General features: G+C 49.0%; 1 protein-coding gene across 2 annotated transcripts in view; it reads left to right on the forward strand.

The window, feature by feature from the left end:
* Positions 1 to 21,846, forward strand: part of PPP6R2 (protein phosphatase 6 regulatory subunit 2) — an 891,343-nt gene that overhangs the window by 332,348 nt on the left and 537,149 nt on the right. For both annotated transcript variants that reach the window (XM_069229423.1, XM_069229422.1), the window contains exon 11: positions 20,788 to 20,979. In XM_069229423.1, the coding sequence (XP_069085524.1) occupies positions 20,788 to 20,979 (192 nt within the window). The remainder of the gene's footprint in view (positions 1 to 20,787; positions 20,980 to 21,846) is intronic.

A 21,846-nucleotide genomic window follows, 5' to 3' on the forward strand; every position in this document is an offset into this window, starting at 1 on the left:
GCATGGTTACCCCCTAACTTTTTGCCTTTTGTTGATGCCAGTTATGATTGAATGTGTGCTTGGACCCAGCTAACCAAGCCCTAGCGCCAGTGTTCTTTCCCTAAACTGTTCCTTTGTTCCCACAATTGGCACAGCCCTGGCACCCAGATAAGTCCCTTGTAAATGGTACCCCTGGTACCAAGGGCCCTGATGCCAGGGAAGGTCTCTAAGAGCTGCAGTATGTCTTATGCCACCCTGGGGACCCCTCACTCAGCACATGCTCACTGCCTCACAGATTGTGTGTGCTGGTGGGGAGAAAATGACTAAGTCAACATGGCATGCCCCTCAGAGTGCAATGTTCACCTCTCACTACCTGTGGCATAGGTAAGTCACCCCTCTAGCAGGCCTTACAGCTCTAAGGCAGGGTGCACTATACCACAGGTGAGGGCATAAGTGCATAGCACTATGCCCCTACAGTGTCTAAGCAAAACCTTAGACATTGTAAGTGGAGGCTAGCCATAAAGAGTATATGGTCTGGGAGTCTGTCAATTACGAACTCCACAGTTCCATAATGGCTACACTGAAATCTGGGAAGTTTGGTATCAAACTTCTCAGCACAAAAAATGCACACTGATGCCAGTGTGGGATTTATTGTAAAATACACCCAGAGGGCATCTTAGGGATGACCCCTGAATACCAGTCCGACTCCTAGTGTTAGGCTGACCAGTTTCTGCCAGCCTGCCACAACCAGAAGAGTTTCTGGCCACATGGGGTGAGTGCCTTGGCCACTCTGTGGCCAGGAACAAAGCCTGCACTGGGTGGAGGTGCTTCTCACCTTCCCCTGCAGGAACTGTAACACAGCGTGAAGCCTCAAAGGCTCATGACTTTTGTTACAGCACCCCAGGGCATCACAGCTAGTGGAGATGCCCGCCCGCCCGCCCCTCCGGCCACTGCCCCCACTTTTGGCAGCAAGGCTGGAGGAAATAATGAGGAAAACAAGGAGGAGCCACCTACCAGTCAGGACAGCTCCTAAGGTGCCCTGAGCTGAGGTGACCCCTGCCTTTAGAAATTCTCCATCTTGAGTTTGGCGGATTCTCCCAGTAGGATTAGGAATGCGCCCCCTCCCCTCGAGGAGGCACAAAGAGGGTGTAGCTACTCTCAAGGGCAGTAGCCATTGCCTACTGCCCCCCAGACCTAAACACACCCCTAAATTTAGTATTTAGGGGTGACCCTGAACCCAGGAAAACAGATTCCTGCAACCTACAACAAGAAGGACTTCTGACCTGAAAGCCCCGCAGAGACGACGGAGACGACAACTGACTTGGCCCCAGCCCTACCAGCTTGTCTCCAGACTAAAAAGAACCAGCACAGCGATGCATCAGACAGGGCCCAGCGACCGCTGAGGACTCAGAGGACTGTCTGAACCCAAAGGACCAAGAAACTCTCAAGAACAGTGGCACTGTTCAAAAACTGCAAGAACCTTGCAACTTTAAAACAATTTTCAAAGAACTCTCTCTTCCCGCCGGAAATGTGAGAATTCACACTCTGCACCCGACGCCCCCGGCGCGAGTTTAGGAGAACCAACACTGTAGAGAGGACTCCCAGGCGACTACGACAACTTGGGCACCCTGAGTCGACCTCTCTGCACCCCCAAAGCGACGCCTGCAGAGAGGATCCAGAGGCTCCCCTGACTGACTGGTAACAATGGAACCGATGCCTGGACCAAGCACTGCACCCGCAGCCCCCAGGACCGAGAGGAACCACCTACCAGTGCAGGAGTGAGCAGCAAGCGGCCCTCATCCTAGCCCAATCAGTGGCTGGCCAGAGAAGCCCCCCTGTGCCCTGCCTGCATCTCGTACGTGACCCCCGGGTCCCTCCATTGCTTTCAATAGCAAGCCCGACACCTACTTTGCCTAGTGCACCCAGCCACCCCTGTGCTGCTGAGGGTGTGTTTTGTGGGCTTGTTAGTGTCCCCCACAGTGCTCTACAAACCCCCCTGGTCTCCTCCCCAAGGACGTGGGTACTTACCTGCTAGCAGACTGGAACCGGAGCACCTCTGTTCTCCATAGGCGCCTATGTGTTTTGGGCCCTCCTTTGATCTCTGCACCTGACCGGCCCTGAGTTGCTGGTGTTGTGGCTTTGGGGTTGCCTTGAACCCCCAATGGTGGGCTGCCTGTGCCCAGGAGACTGACTGTGTAAGTGCATTACTTACCTGAGAAAACTAACCAAACTTCCCTACCCCAGGAACTGTTGATTGTTGCACCTTGTCCACCTTTAAGATAGCTTATTGCCATTTTATCCTAAACTGTGTGTACTACTGCTTTGAATCAAAGTTCTATACTTACCTGTGTGAAGTACCTTGCATTTTATGTACTTACCTCAAATCTTGAATCTTGTGGTTCTAAAATAAAGAAAATATATTTTTTATATAAAAGCAATTGGCCTGCAGTTAAGTCTTTGAGTGCGTGTTCCTCATTTATTGCCTGTGTGTTTAGAACAAATGCTTAACACTACCCTCTGATAAGCCTACTGCTCGACCACACTACCACAAAATAGAGCATTATTATTAACTAATTTTGCCACTATCAACTTCTGAGGGGAACCCTTGGACTCTGTGCACCCTACCTCTCAGTTTGAGATAATATATACAGAGCCAAGTTCCTACAGTATACCTATGAACACTAGTTGTTTTATTGATGGAGGCATGTTCCTCTTTAATGATGGAGGCATGTCCCTCTTTACTTGTGTTCTTGAAGGATGTTCATTCTCACAGATTGGGGTCTGTATGACCCAGGAACTTTCTCTTAAATCTTGTCTTTTATTCTTTAACAATCATCCTATGGAGGTTTACTTCCATACCCGGCTATGTGCATTTCTTCTGCGGCAGTAAGACATATATACTTTTGAATACTGATAACCAGACATAGGAACCATAATTGCATTGGCTGTGGTATCTTTTTCCTGATATGTGAAGTCGTTTTTAAATAATGACTACTCACTTTTTAGAGAAATGGAAACTGCAAATAAAAACCAAGATAGTGCTGACTGTAACATTGATTGCTCTGGGTTTGGGGTTGTGGGAAAGTACCCTGTTTTTGGTATTGTTACCCCCACTTTTGCCTGCTGTCAGTGTGTTTTGACTGTGTTTTTGGGATCCTTTTAACCAGGACCCCAGTGACTGTGCTCTCTCTCTCTAAAGTTGGTTTCTTAGGACTTAGCACGTCCCACGATTGGCATACTGGTGCCCCATATAAGTCCCTACTATATGGTATTTAGGTACCCAGGGCACTGGGGCACCAGGAATTTCCCAATGGCTGAAGCATGTATTGTGCCACCTATGGGAGCCCATGCAAAATGTGTCTGCAGGTCTGCCATTGCAGCCTGAGTGAGATCGTGCTAGCACCTTTTCACAACCGGTCACTGCACCAGGTCACTGTAAGTGACGCCTATGGTAGGCCCTCCTAGCCCAGAGGGCAGGTTGCAGGTGCCTGTGTGTGAGGGCGCCCCTGCAATAGCAGAGGTGCCCCTATGAACTCCAGCCCCATTTCACTGGACTTCGTAAGTGCAGGGAAGCCCTTTTACCTGTGTACTGGACATAGGTCACTCCCTACCTGTGTCCAGCTACATAATGGTAACTCTGACCTGGGTATGTTTGGTATCAAACATGTCGGAGTCATACCCCAATACTGTTGCCAGTTTGGTTGTAAGATTCCATGCACTCTGCAGGCTCTTTAGAGGACCCCCAGCATTGTTCCTACTATTCTTCTGGGGTTTCCCGGGCAGCCCACACTGCTGCCACCCCTTAGACAGGTTTCTGCCCTCCTGCTGCTTGACCAGCTCAGGCAGAGAAAAGGATTTCCTGTGGGAGAGGGAGGCAACACCCTCTCCCTTGGAAATAGGTGTTACATGGCTTGGGAGGGGTAGCCTCCCCAAGCCACCGATATGCTTTGAAGGACCCATTTGGTGCCCTCCTTGATTAACTGGTTTGCACAATTCCAGGGACCCCCGATCCGTGCTCTGGCATGAAACTGGACAATGGAAAGGGGAGTGACCACTCCCCAGTCCATCACCATCCCCATGTCCATCACCACCCCAAGGGTAGTGCCCTCAGCCCCTCCAGGTAGCCACTTGATTCTGCAATCTTGAATCCAAGGTGGGCAGAGGCTCCTGGGAGCATCTGAGTGGCCAGGCCAGGCATGTGACGTCACAGCCACGTCCTCATAGGTGGTCACCCTGCTAGGTGACCAATCCCCCTGTCAGGCTGTGGCAGGAGCTACTACCCACCCTGCTGTGGATGCAGGACCAGGTCGACGGTGGACAAAGAAAGTCAGCAGTGCAGCACAGGAGCAGAAGAGGAGTTCCAGGAGTGATGCAAGTGATGTCCCATGTCGGCGGTCGTGATGCATTCGGTCAGTGGTGCTGGACAACCACCAACAAGCCTTGGCAAGTGCAAGAGTCGGTGAAGAAGGTTATGCAAGGCTGAAGAGGACCCGTTGGTCCAGGGGACGGGACCCAAGGAGGGGAGTCAGACGTGACCCACAGCAAGAAGAGGAGGCACCCCCCACAGGCGACCCATAGGCAGCAGGCACAGGAGTTGCAGTGAGGCCCACTAAGCACACCTGAAGAGGAGTCCCACATCACTGGAGCAGCAGGCAGGAGACTGTACCTTGTAATAAGGAGTGCTGGGGGCCGGGGCTAGAAGGAGTCTGAAGATCCATTGGAGGAGAAACAAGCAAGCCTTGGTAGCTGCAAGAGTTGCAGTGCACAAGGGTACCGTCCTAAAAGGAGAGGCAAGGGCTTACCGGCTCCCAAGTTGGATGGCTGGTAGAGAGGACCAAGGGGACCCCTCCAAACCACCACCTGTGATGCAGGATCCACGCAGTTCCAGAGGTGAGAGGATCCGCGCAGACGGTCATCATTGCAGTTGGTGCCTACAGATGCGGGGGAGTGGCTCCTTCACTCCAAGGGAGATTCCTTTTTACTGCTTGTGCAGGCTGAAGACTCATCACCTTCAGAGGATGCACAGCCAGGGAAATGTTGCAGTTGCTGGAAAGAACCGTAGAAACAATGTTGCAGAGCGGAGTCGTCACTGAAGTTGCACATTATTGGTTCCTGGAGGGTCCAGTGCTGTCCTAGTGGCCAGAAGATGAAATTAACGATGCAGAGGAGTCCTGCTGGAATCTTGCACATCAAATCTGAGGACCCACCCAAGAGGGAGGCCCTAAATAGCCCAGGAAGGGGTATTGGTCACCTAGCAGGGTTATCACCTATCTGGAGGGGGCTGTGATGAACCCTACGTGACCTGACCACTCAGATTCTCCCAGGGGCTTCTGCCCACCTTGGCTTCAAGATGGCAGAATCAAGTGGCTACTTGGAGGATCTGTGGGCACCACCTCCATTGTGGTGATGGACAGGGGAGGAGGAGTCACTCCCCTTTTCTTTGTACAGTTTTGCACCAGAGCATGTGCCGGACTGTCCTCTTCCTCAAATGCGCGGACCATATGCCTTTTAATGAGATGATGTACCTCCTGTGTCTCCTGTTCGCTATACTCTGTTACCTGCTCTCTGATGGTGACCATAACATGAGGTTCTTTCGCTCTTTCATATTCTAACTTCTTCGTACAATGGTTTGTTCTATCATCTGTAAGTGTGTGCTTATGGCATTTAGGACTCCCTCTTGTGCCCCAGTGCAGAACCCACAGATGGTCACCTTGAAGGTCTCCCACAGAGTGCCCGCGCCTTCAACAGAACCCACATTGTGTTAAAAGTATTCTAGGATTGCCTTACGTAGGTCTTCCCTAACTGCTGAGTCAAGTAGGAATGTGGGTCGAAATCTCCAGGTGAACGGTTCAGGGACTATGCGGGTATCGCCACCACCAACTTTACCGGCAAATGATAAGATAATGTGCGGGGCATGTGCTGTACGCCTGCCACCCAGGTGCTAACCTCCTGCAACACCAGCCAATAATCCAACCGTGACCATGTGCCAGGAACAGAGGAGGTAAACGTGCCCTCACGATTGGTAGGGTTATGAAGCCACCATAGATCCACCAGACCAGTGTCCTCCGTTCCCTCACATTTGACCCTGACGGAGTTCTTCCCCTGCCAGTCCCCAGTGGAGGATCAGAGGATTATGGCAGCTGTGATGTGTGTAGGTGATGCCAGAATCGTGTATAAATGTCAGGAACGTTTATTTCTGATGGATACAACTACCTGTGGATTCCTCACCTAATGAATACTCCCATGGCGCCAGCATTCGACGGAAATCTTCTTCCTAGTCTCTGCACGTCGACGAGGACGTCACTCTAGCCCACACAACGCCGTCTGACGTCATACAGGCAATAAGAGGTCCTCGACGACGTGCCGACGTCAGTTCCCTTTTTTCCGTGCATTCGAAACGGTTATCTTCGAGGGAGCAACTGTTACTTTCGTGGTTACAGTGTATTTTTTGCTGCGTAGTCCTTCGCTGCAGTAATAATGTCGCAGAGAAAGTCGGGTTTTAAGCCTTGTCGTGAGTGTGGGGGCAAGATGTCAGTTACGGATCCTCACTCCGACTGCCTTTGGTGTTTAAGCTCCGACCACGACGTCTCGACTTGCGATTCATGCCAGCACATGAATCCAAAGGCTCTCAAGGAACGTGAGGCGAAGTTGTTTATGGCGAAGTCGAAGAAAGAAAAACATCATAAGAAGTCTTCTTCGCCAAGGCATCGGCGTCATCGAGACTCCCGGCGCCGTAGAGAATCACGGCACCATTCAAGCAAGGAGACTCGTTCCAGGTCTTCGGATCGGCGCCGGAGGACTTGGGAGGTCAGTCCCACGGTCACGCCGCATCCATCGACGCCGTTGCCCTCTCCGACGTCACCGACTTCACCTGGACAGGTGTCGGTGATTGAAGTGGTGCAGCCTCTGGTGTTGTCTCCGGCGTCGCAGACGTCGAGGCCGGCGTCGGGGTCGCCTTCGATACAGGCACCCCAGTATCCGGCTTTTCCCACCCCTGGAGCCGATAGTACCGCATTCCTAAATGCGATGTATACCATCTTCCAACAGATGGCTCCAGGGGGTGCTCCGGCTGGCCCTTTGGCCTTTTCATTGGGTGATCCTGCGCCTCTACGGCCGGCACCCTTTATGCCCTTTCTCCCTTTTGGGAACGTGGGCTCTGCGCCGGTGTCGGCGCCGGTGGCCGCTCCGGTGACTTCGGAGGGATTGGTCCCGGAGATTTCCATTCCGTCGTCGGGATTTCGTCCTCTGACTCTGGTGGGTCCATCCGCTCCGAGTACTCTTTCATCGGAGCCGAAGCTACCTGTGGCGCCGGACGCGGCGTCAGTGGCTTCTGAAGATCGTCTCCGATCTTCGGCTTCGGCGGAGGCATTGTCGACTCCGCGTATCGAGCAGAGGCTTCATTCGAGGAGACGTGCTCTCCGTTTATTAGAGGAGCAGGAGTACCAACGAGTCCTGGAAGAAGGAGAACTGGAGGACTCGGGTGATGGACTGCATGGTCTAGATACAGCCAGTGGGCTGGACACTTCCCCTGAGTGGGATCTTTCGTCTCCAGGGGAATACACGGAGGAGGCTGCTTCCTTTCACGCAGTGGTACGGAAGGCAGCTAGTTTTCTGGACCTGCCTTTGCCGGTGGCAGAGACAAAACAGAACCTTCTGACAGAGGTGCTTCATCCGGCCTCAGCTGCGGCAGAGCCTCTATTGCCGTTTAATGACACTTTGCTGGATCCGGTGCTAGAGGTGTGGAAGAGACCAGTATCTTCCCCAGCGGTTCATAGAGCCGTAGCCAGGAGGTATCGAGCTGCACCAACTGACCCTGGCTTTCTTTCTAGGCACCCTACACCGGAGAGCTTGGTGGTGCAGGCCTCCTGTTCATCCAAATCAGCGCCTGGTTCTTTCCCGACGGTGCCTGGGGACAGGGACTCGAAGAAACTGGATGCGCAGTCCAAGAAAATCTTTTCGTCCTGCAGTCTGGCGTTGAAGGCCACCAACGCAACTTGTATCCTGGGGAGATATATTCATGCTCTTATGGATGACATTTCCTCATCATTTACGGAGCTTCCCCAGGGTCTTTTGGATGTTGTTTCAGATGCCCAGGCTGCCGCGACCCAGATTATTCAGTCTGGGTTGGACACGACCGACTCGGTGGCCAGAGCAATGGGCACGACTGTGGTGGCAAGGAGACAGGCCTGGCTCCGTAATTCGGGGTTTTCTGCGGATGTGCAGTCAACCCTATTGGATCTCCCTTTTGATGGGGACAAGCTGTTTGGCGCCAAGGCAGATTCGGCCTTGAAACGTTTTAAGGAGAGCAGGGCCACAGCCAAATCGTTAGGACTCCAAGCTCCTTCGTCCTCTGCCTCTTCCAGGATTTTCAGGAGGTTTCGGGGATTTGGGCGTGGCTCTTCCTCCTCTTCCTTTCGGGGGAGATTCCAGCAACCTGCCTCTTCCCATCCCTATAGATCTTTTAGAGGGAGAGGGAGGGCCCGCACCAGAGGAGCCTCTCAGCAGCACTCTGCCTCTTCCTCGTCCTCTGGAGGGGTGCAGCAGGGAAAGCAGCCTTAGGCTTCCACCGCTTCCCACTCACTCCTCTCCTGTAGGGGGAAGATTACAGCATTTTCTCCGCAAGTGGAAGGCTATTACAACGGACACTTGTGTTCTCAGTATTGTGGGAAAAGGCTACACCCTTCCCATTCGGGAGTTCCCGCCCCTCATCCCGCCCCGCCCATCTTATTGTTCAGAAGAACACCTCCTGTTGCTAGAACAGGAGGTACAAGTCCTCCTTTCAAAGGGCGCGGTACAGTTGGTCCCAGAGCTGGAAAGGGGTTGAGGTTGTTACTCAAGGTATTTCCTGATTCCCAAGAAGGATGGTCGGTTGAGACCAATCCTGGACCTGAGGATCTTGAATTGGTTCCTCAAACAGGAAAAGTTCAAGATGCTGACCCTAGCTCAGGTGCTTTTGGCGTTGAACAAGGAAGATTGGATGGTGTCTGTCGACTTGCAGGATGCTTACTTTCATATCCCGATACTCAAGTCACACAGGAAGTATCTCCGGTTTATGGTGGGATCGCAGCACTATCAGTTTGCGGTCCTTCCGTTTGGTCTTACTTCAGCACCTCGAGTCTTCACGAAGGTGATGTCGGTGGTTGCGGCAGAGCTCAGAAGGAAGGGGATAGCAGTATTCCCTTACTTGGACGACTGGTTGATCAAAGCCAAGTCGCCGGAGCTTGTGTTGCATCATCTGCAGTCAACGACTCAGTTGTTGTTCGACCTGGGTTTTTCGGTGAACGAGCCCAAATCTCACCTGGAGCCCTCTCAGCGCCTCCTGTTCATAGGGGCAGTACTGGATACAACATTGAGTCGAGCCTTTCCTCCGCCTCAGCGGATTCAAGATATTCAGGAATTGGTTCCAATGTTTCGAAATGGAGCGGTAGTTCCAGTCCTCAAGGTCCTTCGTCTGCTCGGTCTGTTTGCCTCCTGCATTCTGTTGGTCGCACATGCTCGCTGGCACATGAGGGCTCTTCAGTGGTGCCTCCGAAGGCAGTGGTCTCAACACAAAGGAGATCTAGAAGGTGCTGTCAAGATCTCCAGAGATGCTGCTGTGGACTTGAAGTGGTGGATTGCGAGCAACAATCTTTCACAAGGAAAGCCGTTCGCGCAGTCGCCACCAGTGGCCACGGTCATAACGGATGCTTCCACTCTAGGGTGGGGAGCTCATCTGGGGGATCTGGAGATCAAAGGCCTTTGGTCTCCAGAGGAGCAGATGTTTCATATCAATCTGTTGGAGTTACGGGCTGTACGTCTGGCTCTCAAGGCCTTCCTCCCTTCCCTTCGTGGTCAGTCAGTACAGGTCCTGACGGACAATACTACCACGATGTGGTACATAAACAAACAGGGAGGAGTAGGGTCGTACCTTCTCTGCAGAGAAGCTCTTCGACTATGGTCCTGGGCAAAGGACCATCAGATTTGCTTGGTAGCAAATCATCTGGCCGGGGTCTTGAATGTACGTGCGGACGGTCTCAGTCGCCAATTCTCGGCAGACCACGAGTGGAGTCTCCATCCAGATCAAGCCCGTTTGATCTTCCAAAGGTGGGGGTTTCCTCGGGTAGATCTGTTTGCCACTCTGGAGAACGCGCATTGTCCGTTATTCTGCAGCCTCCAGTATCCGATGCAGGGAGCGTTGGGGGACGCGTTTCAAATAACCTGGTGCGGCCAGTTGCTTTACGCGTTTCCTCCCATACCCTTGATTCCTCGAGTATTGAGGAAGATTCGCCAAGACCGGGCGCTAGTCATCTTAATAGCTCCGGATTGGCCAAGGAGGGTATGGTACTCCGACCTTCTCCAACTCTCAATGTGCCCTCCGCTCCGTCTCCCTTTCAGGGCAGACCTCCTCTCGCAGTCGCAGGGCAGGTTTTACACCCCAACCTCCAGAGTCTGCACCTACATGCCTGGAGATTGAACGGGGCAACCTGAGTTCCTTCTCTCTCCCGCCTGATGTAGTGGATGTTATATTAGCGGCCAGGCGACACTCCACTAAATCTATCTACGCTAATAGGTGGTCTAAATTTGTTGCGTGGTGTGGAGAGAGGCAGATTGATCCCTTACATGCTCATCTATCGGACGTTTTGTCTTTTGCTCTGTCTCTTGCGCAGAAAGGTAGGCAGTGGCTACCATTAAGGGTTATTTGTCGGCCTTGTCAGCCTTCATTTGTCTTCCAGACCAACCATCGTTATTTAAATTCCCTATTGTTATCAGATTCTTGAAAGGTCTTCTAAATAAATATCCTCCAAAACCATTCGTTATGCCGCAATGGGATTTGTCCTTGGTCCTGACTTTCCTTATGGGGTCCCCTTTTGAGCCTATGCATTCTTGCCCCTTAAGGTATTTGGTTATAAAAACAGTTTTCCTGGTAGCTATAACATCTGCAAGGAGAGTGAGTGAGTTGCAGGCCTTATCGGTAAAGCCCCCTTATACAACTTTTTATGGGGATAAGGTGGTGTTGAGGACCAAGGCTGCTTTCCTCCCTAAGGTTGTTTCACCCTTCCATTTGGCTCCGACAATTACTTTGTCCACGTTCTATCCTCCGCCTCATCCTTCTAAAGAGGAAGAAAGACTGCACCGTCTGGACCCAAAGAGGGCGTTGAGCTTCTTTATTGATAGAACAAAGGATTTCAGGCTGGAGGATCAGCTGTTCATCGGGTACGTGGGCAAGAGGAGAGGAAAGGCAGTCCACAAGAGAACACTCTCCAGGTGAGTGGTTCTTTGCATTAAAATCTGTTACTCTTTGGCAAAGAAGGACCCTCCTGAGGGCATTAGAGCTCATTCCACCAGAGCTAAGTCGGCCACTTCGGCCTTGGCCAGAGGTGTTCCTGTGGTTGACATCTGCAAGGCCGCAACTTGGTCGTCCCTTCACACTTTTGCGAAACATTACTGTTTGGACTCTGAGGTCAGAAGGGACGGCCATTTTGCACGGTCAGTGCTGCAGGATTTCTTGGTTTGACCATTTAGGCACCCGCCACCGGGCGTGGTACTGCTTTGGGACTCTATTCTTTAGGTGAGGAATCCACAGGTAGTTGTATCCATCAGAAGAACGAGTTACTTACCTTCGGTAACGACTTTTCTGGTGGATACATTAGCTACCTGTGGATTCCTCACAGTCCCACCCGCCTCCCCGTTGCCTTTCTGGTCTTACCAAGTAATCCTTGAGTGCGCTCCTCTTGGTCTTCAAGGTTGCAATAGATGTTGTATATATGGATACTTGTGTATATTTATCTGTATATATATATATATATATATGTATATATCTTTGTGTACATACATGATTTGCATATATTTGTTCGTTATATTAAATTTACAGCTATTCATTGTAATATTGTGTATTTTACAAGGTTATGGGATGTTGCCTTGCTCTTTCATTGCATTGGGTGGTTGTTCTCATGCACGTAAAAAATGTTGGTACTGACGTCGGCACGTCGTCGAGGACCTCTTGGTCGAGGTCTGTATGACGTCAGACGGCGTCGCGTGGGCTAGAGTGACGTCCTCGTCGACGTGCAGAGACTAGGAAGAAGATTTCCGTCGAATGCTGGCGCCATGGGAGTATTCATTAGGTGAGGAATCCACAGGTAGCTAATGTATCCACCAGAAAAGTCGTTACCGAAGGTAAGTAACTCGTTCATTGGGCGCATAGGTAGTCACCAAAATGACCGGCGTATCACATAAGATACCCTGTTGTACCGCCTGCGGCCCTGGTTGTCTGTGTCTGCATGAGAAAGCGTGAATGGCACCCCTTCCTTACCAATAAAAGAACCCCTCGAGTAGGGGTAGGATAAGGCTACTCTAGTGCCCGCCCATAGTGGTCCAACTCCCCTTCAGTATGTCTAGTGAGGTACATGTCCTGCAGCAGGGCGATTTGAACATGGTGCCTGTCTAGGTATCCTGCCTCGTTTTCCTTGCATATTCCATGTCAACATAGTGATACGCCTACTGCTCAAGGTCATGAGAGGTCAGGTAGAGTATATTCAAAATTGCTCTCACCCTAGATACCCAGTGACATGCTCCATGTATACCCTGGTTGGCAGTACAGTGATGAAAAAACAAGGTAAAACATAACATCACCCCCAATTCAGCATCCCAGTCATGCTAAAGACATCATCACACCTAGTGCCACTGAAAATATGGGATTCTGGAGGTACGTCTTGTTTCGCATAACTATGTGTTTGCCCGTAATCCATCATATGCAGCATATTCTGCAAATTTTAACAAAAAAAAGTTCCTAGCTCATATGAATCTAAAATAAAAAAATATATATATATATATATATGTTCGATGGCATGTGTAGCTGCAGATACACATGCTGTGCACAGTCCGCCATCTGGTGTTGGGCTCGGAGTGTTACAAGTTGTTTTTCTTCGAAGAAGTCTTTTCGAGTCACAAGACCGAGGGACTCCTCCCATTTCGACTCAATTGCGCATGGGCGTCGACTCCATCTTAGATTGTTTTTTTCCGCCATCGGGTTCGGACGTGTTCCTTTTCGCTCTGTGTTTCGGGTCGGAAAGTTAGTTAGAATCTCGGAAAAAAAACGTCTGTATTGTTTGCGTTCGGTATCGGGTTAGTTAGAACAAATCGACACCAAATTTTTAAGAGCTCCGGTGGCCCTTCGGAGTTTTTTCGATCCCCTGTCGGGGCCTGGTCGGCCCGGCCACGTGCGACTTCAAGGCTGATGGAACGGACCCCATTCCGCTTCTGCCCAAAATGCCATAACAAGTATCCGTATACGGATCAGCATCTGGTCTGTAACTTGTGCTTGTCTCCCGAGCACAAGGAGGATACTTGTGAAGCCTGTCGAGCATTTCGGTCGAGGAAAACATTAAGAGACCGAAGAGACAGAAGACTGCAGATGGTGTCCACGCCGACAGGACAAGAGCGTTTCGAGGAAGAAGAAGAAGCTTTCTCCATCCACGAGTCGGACTCTGAAGAGCTCGACGCGAAGAAACGCCGAAAACCGTGAGTAAGACGTCGAAAATCAAGACTCACGAGAAGTCAACAAAAGCCCAGGGAACGCCACCGCCAACACGCCATGGCTTAACCCGAAAATTAGGTGACCGATCCAAGGCACCGAAAAAGGGCATGCTGGTGTCGAAGTCATTATCATATATTTACTCTGATTCCAGCACACTGGAATGTTTTTTGCAAAGTATGACTGGTCATCTTTAAGTTGCTTATTTCTGTATTTAGGTGTTAAATTGTTCCTAATAATTTGAACTTTGTTACCAGATGCTATTACCAGGTGTAAAAAAAAAAAAAAAGAAAAGATTATGAAGTAGTACTGTCAGAAAATGTACTGCATTCTGCCGCATAATTCGCTTTTTTCTTGCTGCATTATTTGTTCAACCCTTCTGCATAATTTGGACATCCTCTGCCACATAATTCCAGTGGCCTGATGATATCTAATCAACAGCATTCGATTTAAGACAATAAATTCAAGAGCACAGTGTTTTCCAGTCCTCACTGCATAACAGTGAAACGAGGGTTGGGGGAGGGGTGCGCTCCCATCAGGGGGCAACTCAAGGCACCAAAAACCTCCCGGTGGGCAGGTGTTGCTGGGAAATATGTCTGCTATAGACCATTTTCTCATGTGAGGGGTCAGGTGTTCCACAATGGCTGCAGACATGCTATATCTCACCGTCTCCCAGCAGGTCACATTACTCAAACAGCCTTGCCAGTGTATACACCGATCTCCAGAGCTGTTATGCTGTGTTGCGTCTCAATGGTGATTGCAGATACCATGACCCAGGTAGGGAGGTGTTTCCACAGTGAAGCATGAGGCAATTGCCTGGCTGCACGTGTGCAGCAGACAAGTCCTTGACTGGCGTACCAGATGAATCGGTGTGGCCCTTTAGTCATCCAGTTCCTCAAGATAGAGTTCTGGCTGCTTATGACTTTTCGGGGAGAGCACTTTCACATAGTCAGGTGCTGTTTTCGGTGTCACCAATAATTTGTGTGCCCTCCCTCCATGTTCAGTTCGCAGTCACGCTGGGTACAGCATGGCATACAGGATATCTAGCTGCTGCAGTTTTTTTAATAGGAAAGTATTCCCTTTGCGCCGCCTGCATGGCCGCCGTGAAGTCAGGAAAGAATGCTACATCGTTGCCTTGACCCCCCCACATGTAAGGCAGAGCACTGCGTCATGATCCCGGTAATTAAGGAATCTCGCTGTGATAGGGCACAGTGGTGCTCCCGGAGGGGATTGTGATATGTGCACCTGCTCTACCACCAGTGTGGCTGACATGCTCTCTGCGCAAAATATATCGCTAAGCATAGTGTCTACATAGTGTTCAGTTTTTCCAGTATTGATAGATTCTGGTACACCAGTGAACCTAAGATTGTTTCTACATGATTGTGCTTCTAGGTCTCCGTTCTTAGCTTGGATCACTGTGAGGACTTTTTCCATATTGAGGCAACGTGTAGAGGTGGACTGTAAATCTTCTTCTGCGATGGAAATGCGTTTTTCCGCTTCTGTGATTCGTGTTTTCTGTTTATCTAGCTTGGCCACCATGTGATGCATGCGGACGTTAAGGGTGTCTATTTTGCCATCTGTTGAGTGCCCATTGCATGGGGAGCAGCGTGGATTCAAGGGTAGTTGCTCCCTGGGGCATGTATCCTGCTCAACTTCAGAGGAGGGGCTGTGAAGGGGACTGATCAGGTTGAAATTTGGTAATGCATCTGATCTCAAAACCAAGTTTGATCTTTGTCAACCTACCCCATTGCAATGGCTGTGCACAAGCCATGTTCAGGGGTGGGGGGGTTTGTGAAGACCAGGCTCAGCCCAGCAGGGTACTGCAGCGGTAAGCAGGTCTTATTCATGGGCAAGGAGGCCATAGTATTTAGTCCAGGTATCGCAGGGGTTGCCTCACAAGCGCGGCACCCAGCCCTAGACACAGTATCGTGGAGACAGTAAATTACGTACAGACCTGAGGGTTGTTCTTAGGCGCTATTATGGAGATGCTGTTCTGCTCAATATGCAGTCGTAGCTGTGGCTCTCTCACCATTCGTCGTCTTTAAGGAAAGAGTGTGCCCACATAATACTCCCACACGACATAGCTGCCTCTGTGAGTGCAGATGCATGCCATGTACTCAGATATTTGGCAGATTGATGGTCCCAGCCGGCAGAGCTACACTAAAGTGCGGCCATCTTGTCTTGGGTACTCAAACGCTCCCCATTCTGCCAGAGTTGCATGCAATCAGATTGGCGCTGAAGGCATTCTTTATGTCCATCAATGGAGACTGGTTCAGATTCTCACAGACCTCACTGCCATGTGGTACTGCAACAATCATGGCAAATCGCTTCTTGGGTCCTGTGCCAGGATGCTTTGCACATCTGAAGCTACCAGTTACTGTCCCTAGTCGTGAACCACCTGGCAGGATTTTTGAACACCCAAGTGCCTAGCTAATTAGGAATGGCAATTACACCCTGAGGAGGGCACAGGGCATTATCAAGCACTGAAGAGAACTCTAGCTCAATCTCTTCGCCACTGCTTGGAACTGTGTGTCCAAGCTTTTGTACATTTGAGATCCCAAGGTGATTCTCCCTTGGAAACGCTTTCCACCTAAAGTGGAGTTTGGGGCTCAGGTATGCCATCCTGCATCTCCTACCCAGAGTTCTGAAGATAAGACCCAAATCATTCTTGTGGCTTCAGATTGGGCAAGGAAGGAATGGAGCCCAGAACTTCTAGGTATGAGTTTCTGTTCCCCAATCAGTCTGCCGCTTCAGATGGGTCTGCTGTCACAGCAGCAGGGCAGGGTTCTCCACCCAGGCGTGCGCAGTCTACACCGCTTTGCATTTAGATTGAGTGACAACAGCAGACTGTGTTCAATATGCCTTCCTAGGTAGTGGTTGTCATCTTGGCAGCCATGCGTCCTTTCTTTGAAATCATCTATGCTGGACGCTGAGAGAAGTTTGTGATCTGCTGCTCTTGTCAGATAAAACTGTTGCATGCCAGAATTATTAGATGTGTTGCATTTTGTATTATTTTTAGCCGGACAAGGACATGTTGTGGCCACCATTTAAATATTTTTGTATCGCTCTTGTGTACCCTTTTATGTTCCCACCATCAACCTCCGTTGTTTAAATCAACTGTTGTGATGCATTTACACCAAATCGGTGCTAGGGATAGGAAGACATTCCTGCCCAAAGCTGTGACGTCCTACCAGGTTGAACGCTCAATCACCTTTCAGGTATTCTTTGCTCCACCTCATCCCTCAGAAGAGGAAGAAAGACTCCAATGTTTGGGTCTAAAAAGATCTTTGAGCTTTTACATCAATTCCACTAAGGACCATTGGGTGGATAATCAGCTGTTTTGGGGGTTCGGAGAAGCAAAGAAAGGTAAGGCAGTACAGACGAGAACCATTTCAAGGTGGCTAACTCTCTGTATTAAAATCTGTTACTCACTAGCTATGAAACAGTCCCCAGAAATTTGCAGGTCCGTTCCACCAAGGTCAAGGCTATTACCACTGCGTTGGCAAAGGGAGTGCCTGTTTTGGTAATCTGTCAAGAAGCAGCATACGTGTCAGTTTACACGTTTCCGAAGCACTACTGCTTTCACAGGCTGGTCCATCGAGAAGGAAAATGCCCGGTCAGTCCAGCAGGATGTTGTGATGTGACCCATTCCACAGACCGACTAACTTGAGAGGTGCAGCTTTGATATGTATTCATTGTTGAGGAATCTGTGGGTAGTAGTATTCATAAGAAGATCAAATCACTTACCTTCGATAAGGTTTTTTCTGTTTCACAGTTTTACATCTTAAAAAGCATGTTAGTTTCATAGGAGGCCACCCTAACTGTCCCTGAGGTGAAGCATTATAACATACTCATGCATGTTCAAGAATACAGAAATGTATTAAAGGACTTGGAGATGGCGGTGGTGGGTATAATAATATTCTGTTTTACTGTATAAAGCATGTGGCCACTCTTAGCACTCTCACACTAACAGACTTACCCAACCAACTATTAGATGTCAGAGACATGCAAAGCATGTGTAGGAAAATGGCACTGTTGGCATGGTTACCCCCCACTTTTTGCCTAGTGTTGATGCTGCCCCCCACCTCCCTCCAATGTTTGTCTAGTGTTGATCCTGCTAACCAGGCCCCAGCACCAGTGTTCTTTCCCTAAAACTGTACTTTTGTTCCCACAATTGGCACAGCCCTGGCACATAGTTAAGTCCCCTGTGAAAGGCACCAATGGTACCAAGGGCCCAGTGGCCAGGGAAGGTCTCCAAGGGCTGCAGCATGTATTATGCCACCCTGGGGGACCCCTCTCTCAGCCCATGCACACTGCCTTGCAGCTTGTATGTGCTAGTGGGGAGAAAAAGGCAAAGGGACATGGCACCCTTCTCAGGGCGCCACGCCCCCAAAATCACTGCCTGTGGCATAGGTAAGTCACCCCTCTAGCAGGCCTTACAGCCCTAAGGCAGGTTGCAGTATACCACAGGTGAGGGCACAGCTGCATGAGCAACATGCCCCTACAGTTTCTAAGTCAATTCTTAGACATTGTAAGTGCAGGGTAGCCATATTGAGTATATGCTCTTGGAGTTTGTCATTACAAACTCCACAGCACAATAATGGCTACATTGAATACTGGTAAGTTTGGTATCACACTTCTCAGCACAATAAACCCACAGTGGTGCCAGTATGGGATTTTTGAAAAATGCACACCAAGGGCATCTTAGAGATGCCTCCTGTATGTTAGCCAACCTGGTAGTGTAGGACTGACCGGTCTGTGTCAGCCTGCCACTTCCACACAAGTTTCTGACCACATGGGGTGAGTGCCTTTGTGCACTCTGTGGTCAGAAACAAAGCCTGCCCTGGGTGGAGGTGCTTCACACCTTCCCCCTGCAGGAACTGTGACACCTGGCGGTGAGCCTCAAAGGCTCAATCCTCGAGTTACAGTGCCCCAGGGCGCTCCAACTAGTGGAGATGAGATCCAGTTGGTGATTTGCCCAAAGATCCCCCCTGTGTCTTGACTGCAGTGCCTAAGTGACCCAATGCCCTGTTTGCACCCTGCACCCGGCTGCCCCCGTGCCGCTGAGGGTGCTTGTTTGGTGCCTACTTGGGGCCCCCCAGTGCTCCTCTAAACCCCCCTTGTCTGCCCTCCGATAACCACGGCTACTTACCTACAAATAGACCGGAACCGGAGTACCCCCTTTCTCCATAGGGGACCACGTTATTTTTAGCTCCTCTTTGACCTCTGCACCTAGCCAGCGCTGTGTTGCTGGTGCTGGGTGTTTGGGGTTATCTTTAACCCCCAACGGTGGGCTGCGTATGCCCCAGAGACTGAATCTGTAAGATGGTCACTTACCTCCAAAACTGTACTGTACTTTCTTCCCCCAGGAACTGTTGAAAAATGCAGTGTCCACCTTTAAAATAGCTTTTTGCCATTTTAAAAATAACTGTGCACATTGTTGATTCCACTCAAAATCCTGATGATACATATGCAAAGTACCTTTCATTTAATGTAATTACCTGCAAATTGAATCTTGTGGTTCTGGAACTAAATTAAGAAAACTTATTTTTCTATATAAAATCCTATTGGTCTAGAGTTAAGTCATTGAGTGTGTGTTTCTTCTATTGCTTGTGTATGTACAACAAATGCTTACCACTATCGTCTGATAAGCCTAACTGCTTGACCACACTACCACAAATAGAGCATTAGTATTATCTTTTATTGCCTCTGTCAAGCCTCTGGAGAACCCCTGGACTCTGTGCACACTATATCTCTTTTTGATATAGTATACAGAGCCAGCTTCCTACAGCATGTATGTCTATAACCTTTTCAAACCATGGTTAAAATTAGTCCTGGGCAGAAGTCGCTGAGTTTTACTCCTCAGAATCCCACCGATTCGCAGAAAAACTCTGAGATTCCCCAGAGTACCTGAAGCAGGCACAATTTGGGCTCATTGCGCTGCTGGTGCAGATTATAAGCACCGAGAGCTCTTTCTTCACTGTAGTATCAGCAGAACGACATCACCCAGTGCGCCAGAGGATGCTGCTGCTTTCTCCCATTCGGATAGATTTTCTGCTAGAGCGGCAGCTTTCTCAATATGTACAGTTGCGACCTGCCGCAACCACCTGTGCTGAGAAATCGCGCCAAGAGGCGTTCTATCAACCGTAAATCACGCTGGGGTCGCAAATTCTTGCATGTCAACTTAAAGTTGGCAAGCCGTGCACAAGAAAAACTCCACCATGCTGCAGATGGCAGAGTTTTGCGGAGTGGGCTAAACTATGCAAACACTGCCGGCGAAGCAGAATTTTTCGCCCACCCCTAGTTAAAAAGTGCTGCCCATTTTTATTTGGACCATAAATATCGCTTGTTTTGTGCCTCTGTACCGGATGATTGAAAAAGTAAATTCTAACAGGTTTAGGACGTTAGCTTGATGCATTCTGTAGCAACTAGCTAAATGTGGACGTGTCAGATGGTGCTAGTTTTGGTTGAGAAATGTGAAGCAGTTTCAACACACATTTGTGCTCAGATTCTTGTTCTTGACAGAAAAACAAATCTTAAACATTGCTTCATTGCGCATTGTATCTTGTGTACTCTTTTTATTGTTGTGATGGCCTTTACAAGTGGCATAGAGTGAGCTGCTGTATTGGGGGGCGACTGCCATCTTGCATTCAGACTGCATGATAATGTGACATCCTGTGTTTTTTTAAAATTATTTTTAAAGTCCCGGAGTATCATACAGAAGAAAATCAGGAAGAAATATCTAATGAAACTAACTTTTTAGATCATTTGCTGGCACAGGTTTTTATCTACAGTTCACCTCAGAGCTCTTTCACCTACTGGCAAAGCATATACATCTGTGGCTCCGTGTGTGGTGTTGCAACTTGATATCTGTTAAAAAAAAAAAAGAGTAGGGCCCTGAAAAAAGACTGTTATTGAAAAAGGTTGTTTTATAATTTTCAGCGATTAGTCACCTTTGGGAAATAGCTCAAATGCAGCAGATGTATAATCACATTTTCACCTAGCTCATTATTCACATCAAGGGAGAATCCAAAAGTGATTGATGTCTCAAAAGCCGCTGTCACTTCCAGCATGAGGACTTCCTACAGTTACATGCGGTCTAGAGCATCTATTTGTTAGGGGGTATGGTGTGAAGTGTCGGTGTTGTGAATTTTCAGTAACCCTGAAGAAGGTTTTAGGGATTAGTGTTAACATATGAGAGAGAGCCTTTTCATGGCACTGAACCTTTGTGTAGTGCCCTACTAAGAGAAACCAAGCTGAGGTTATTGTTTTTATAAAACTATATTTATTTCTTCCAGGACTTGTTCTTTAAATACACATGGAACAACTTCTTGCATTTACAAGTGGAGCTGTGCATTGCAGCAGTTCTCTCTCATTCAGCGCATGATGGGAAGGCATTGTCTTGTTTGGAGACCCCAAAAACAGAGGCTGAAAATGACCCAGTGAGTTCGGAAAATCTCGACTACAGCCAAGACATCATGGTGACACATGTAAGTGAATGATGTTAAGTAGGGATGGATTCTTATAATAAAAACATAATTCATAATCTTGCAGGGTACCAAGAATATGCATGTAGATCTCTGTTCTCAGATTTCTTAGTTGCTTCTTTTTTTCAGTCATCTAGTCCAAATATCAAATATAGAGAAATTTGAAGACTCATGCTCACTTGTTAAGTTATATCTGACCTAATCCTTCTCCTCGGACACCTAGGGCTACAAATGGATGCTGTACAAAGAGTGCAATATGCACAGAACACACCCAACAGTTCTCCCTGCGTAATCCTTCTCTCATTCCATTCCCTGGCCAATGTTTAGAAGTGAGAATGATGATGAAGCTTACCTCCAAACCCTTCTAGGTTGTTACTATCCCAGAGAACTAAGGTAGCTTAATGAGGTTCGTGCCCAGCCCTCCTTTTCCATGAAAGTCTTTTTGAATATGGCTTGTTGTGGGCACCAGGGTGAGCTGATTCGTGTGACTAGGCACATACCTTTGTTCTTCCTTCAGTTTAAGTTTGGCACCATTTTTCCTGCTTCTCTGAAATTAGGTTAGCATAAACCTGAAAGAAGACAGTTAGCCTTCTGGTTACTTTTTTTGCAGGCTCGGACAGTGCTAATCAGACCTAATTTTGTTACATTAGTAGAACATCAGCAAGCCAATGTACTGTCCAAGTTCTTTGAATGGAAAAAGAAAATGAGCAGGGGAGAGAAAATCCAACTTAGAATTTTTATTCTGCCTCTAGAGTGATCTACAATAGCTAGATCAATATTGAGCTCTTCTTGGAGAAAAACAACTATGGAATAGTAGATTATTTCATTCCTTCTTGAAGGTTTCATAAGAGGTCAGTGTTCTGATCCTTG

The sequence above is a fragment of the Pleurodeles waltl genome, chromosome 4_1 (genome assembly GCF_031143425.1).
Source record: "Pleurodeles waltl isolate 20211129_DDA chromosome 4_1, aPleWal1.hap1.20221129, whole genome shotgun sequence".
NCBI lineage: Eukaryota > Metazoa > Chordata > Amphibia > Caudata > Salamandridae > Pleurodeles > Pleurodeles waltl.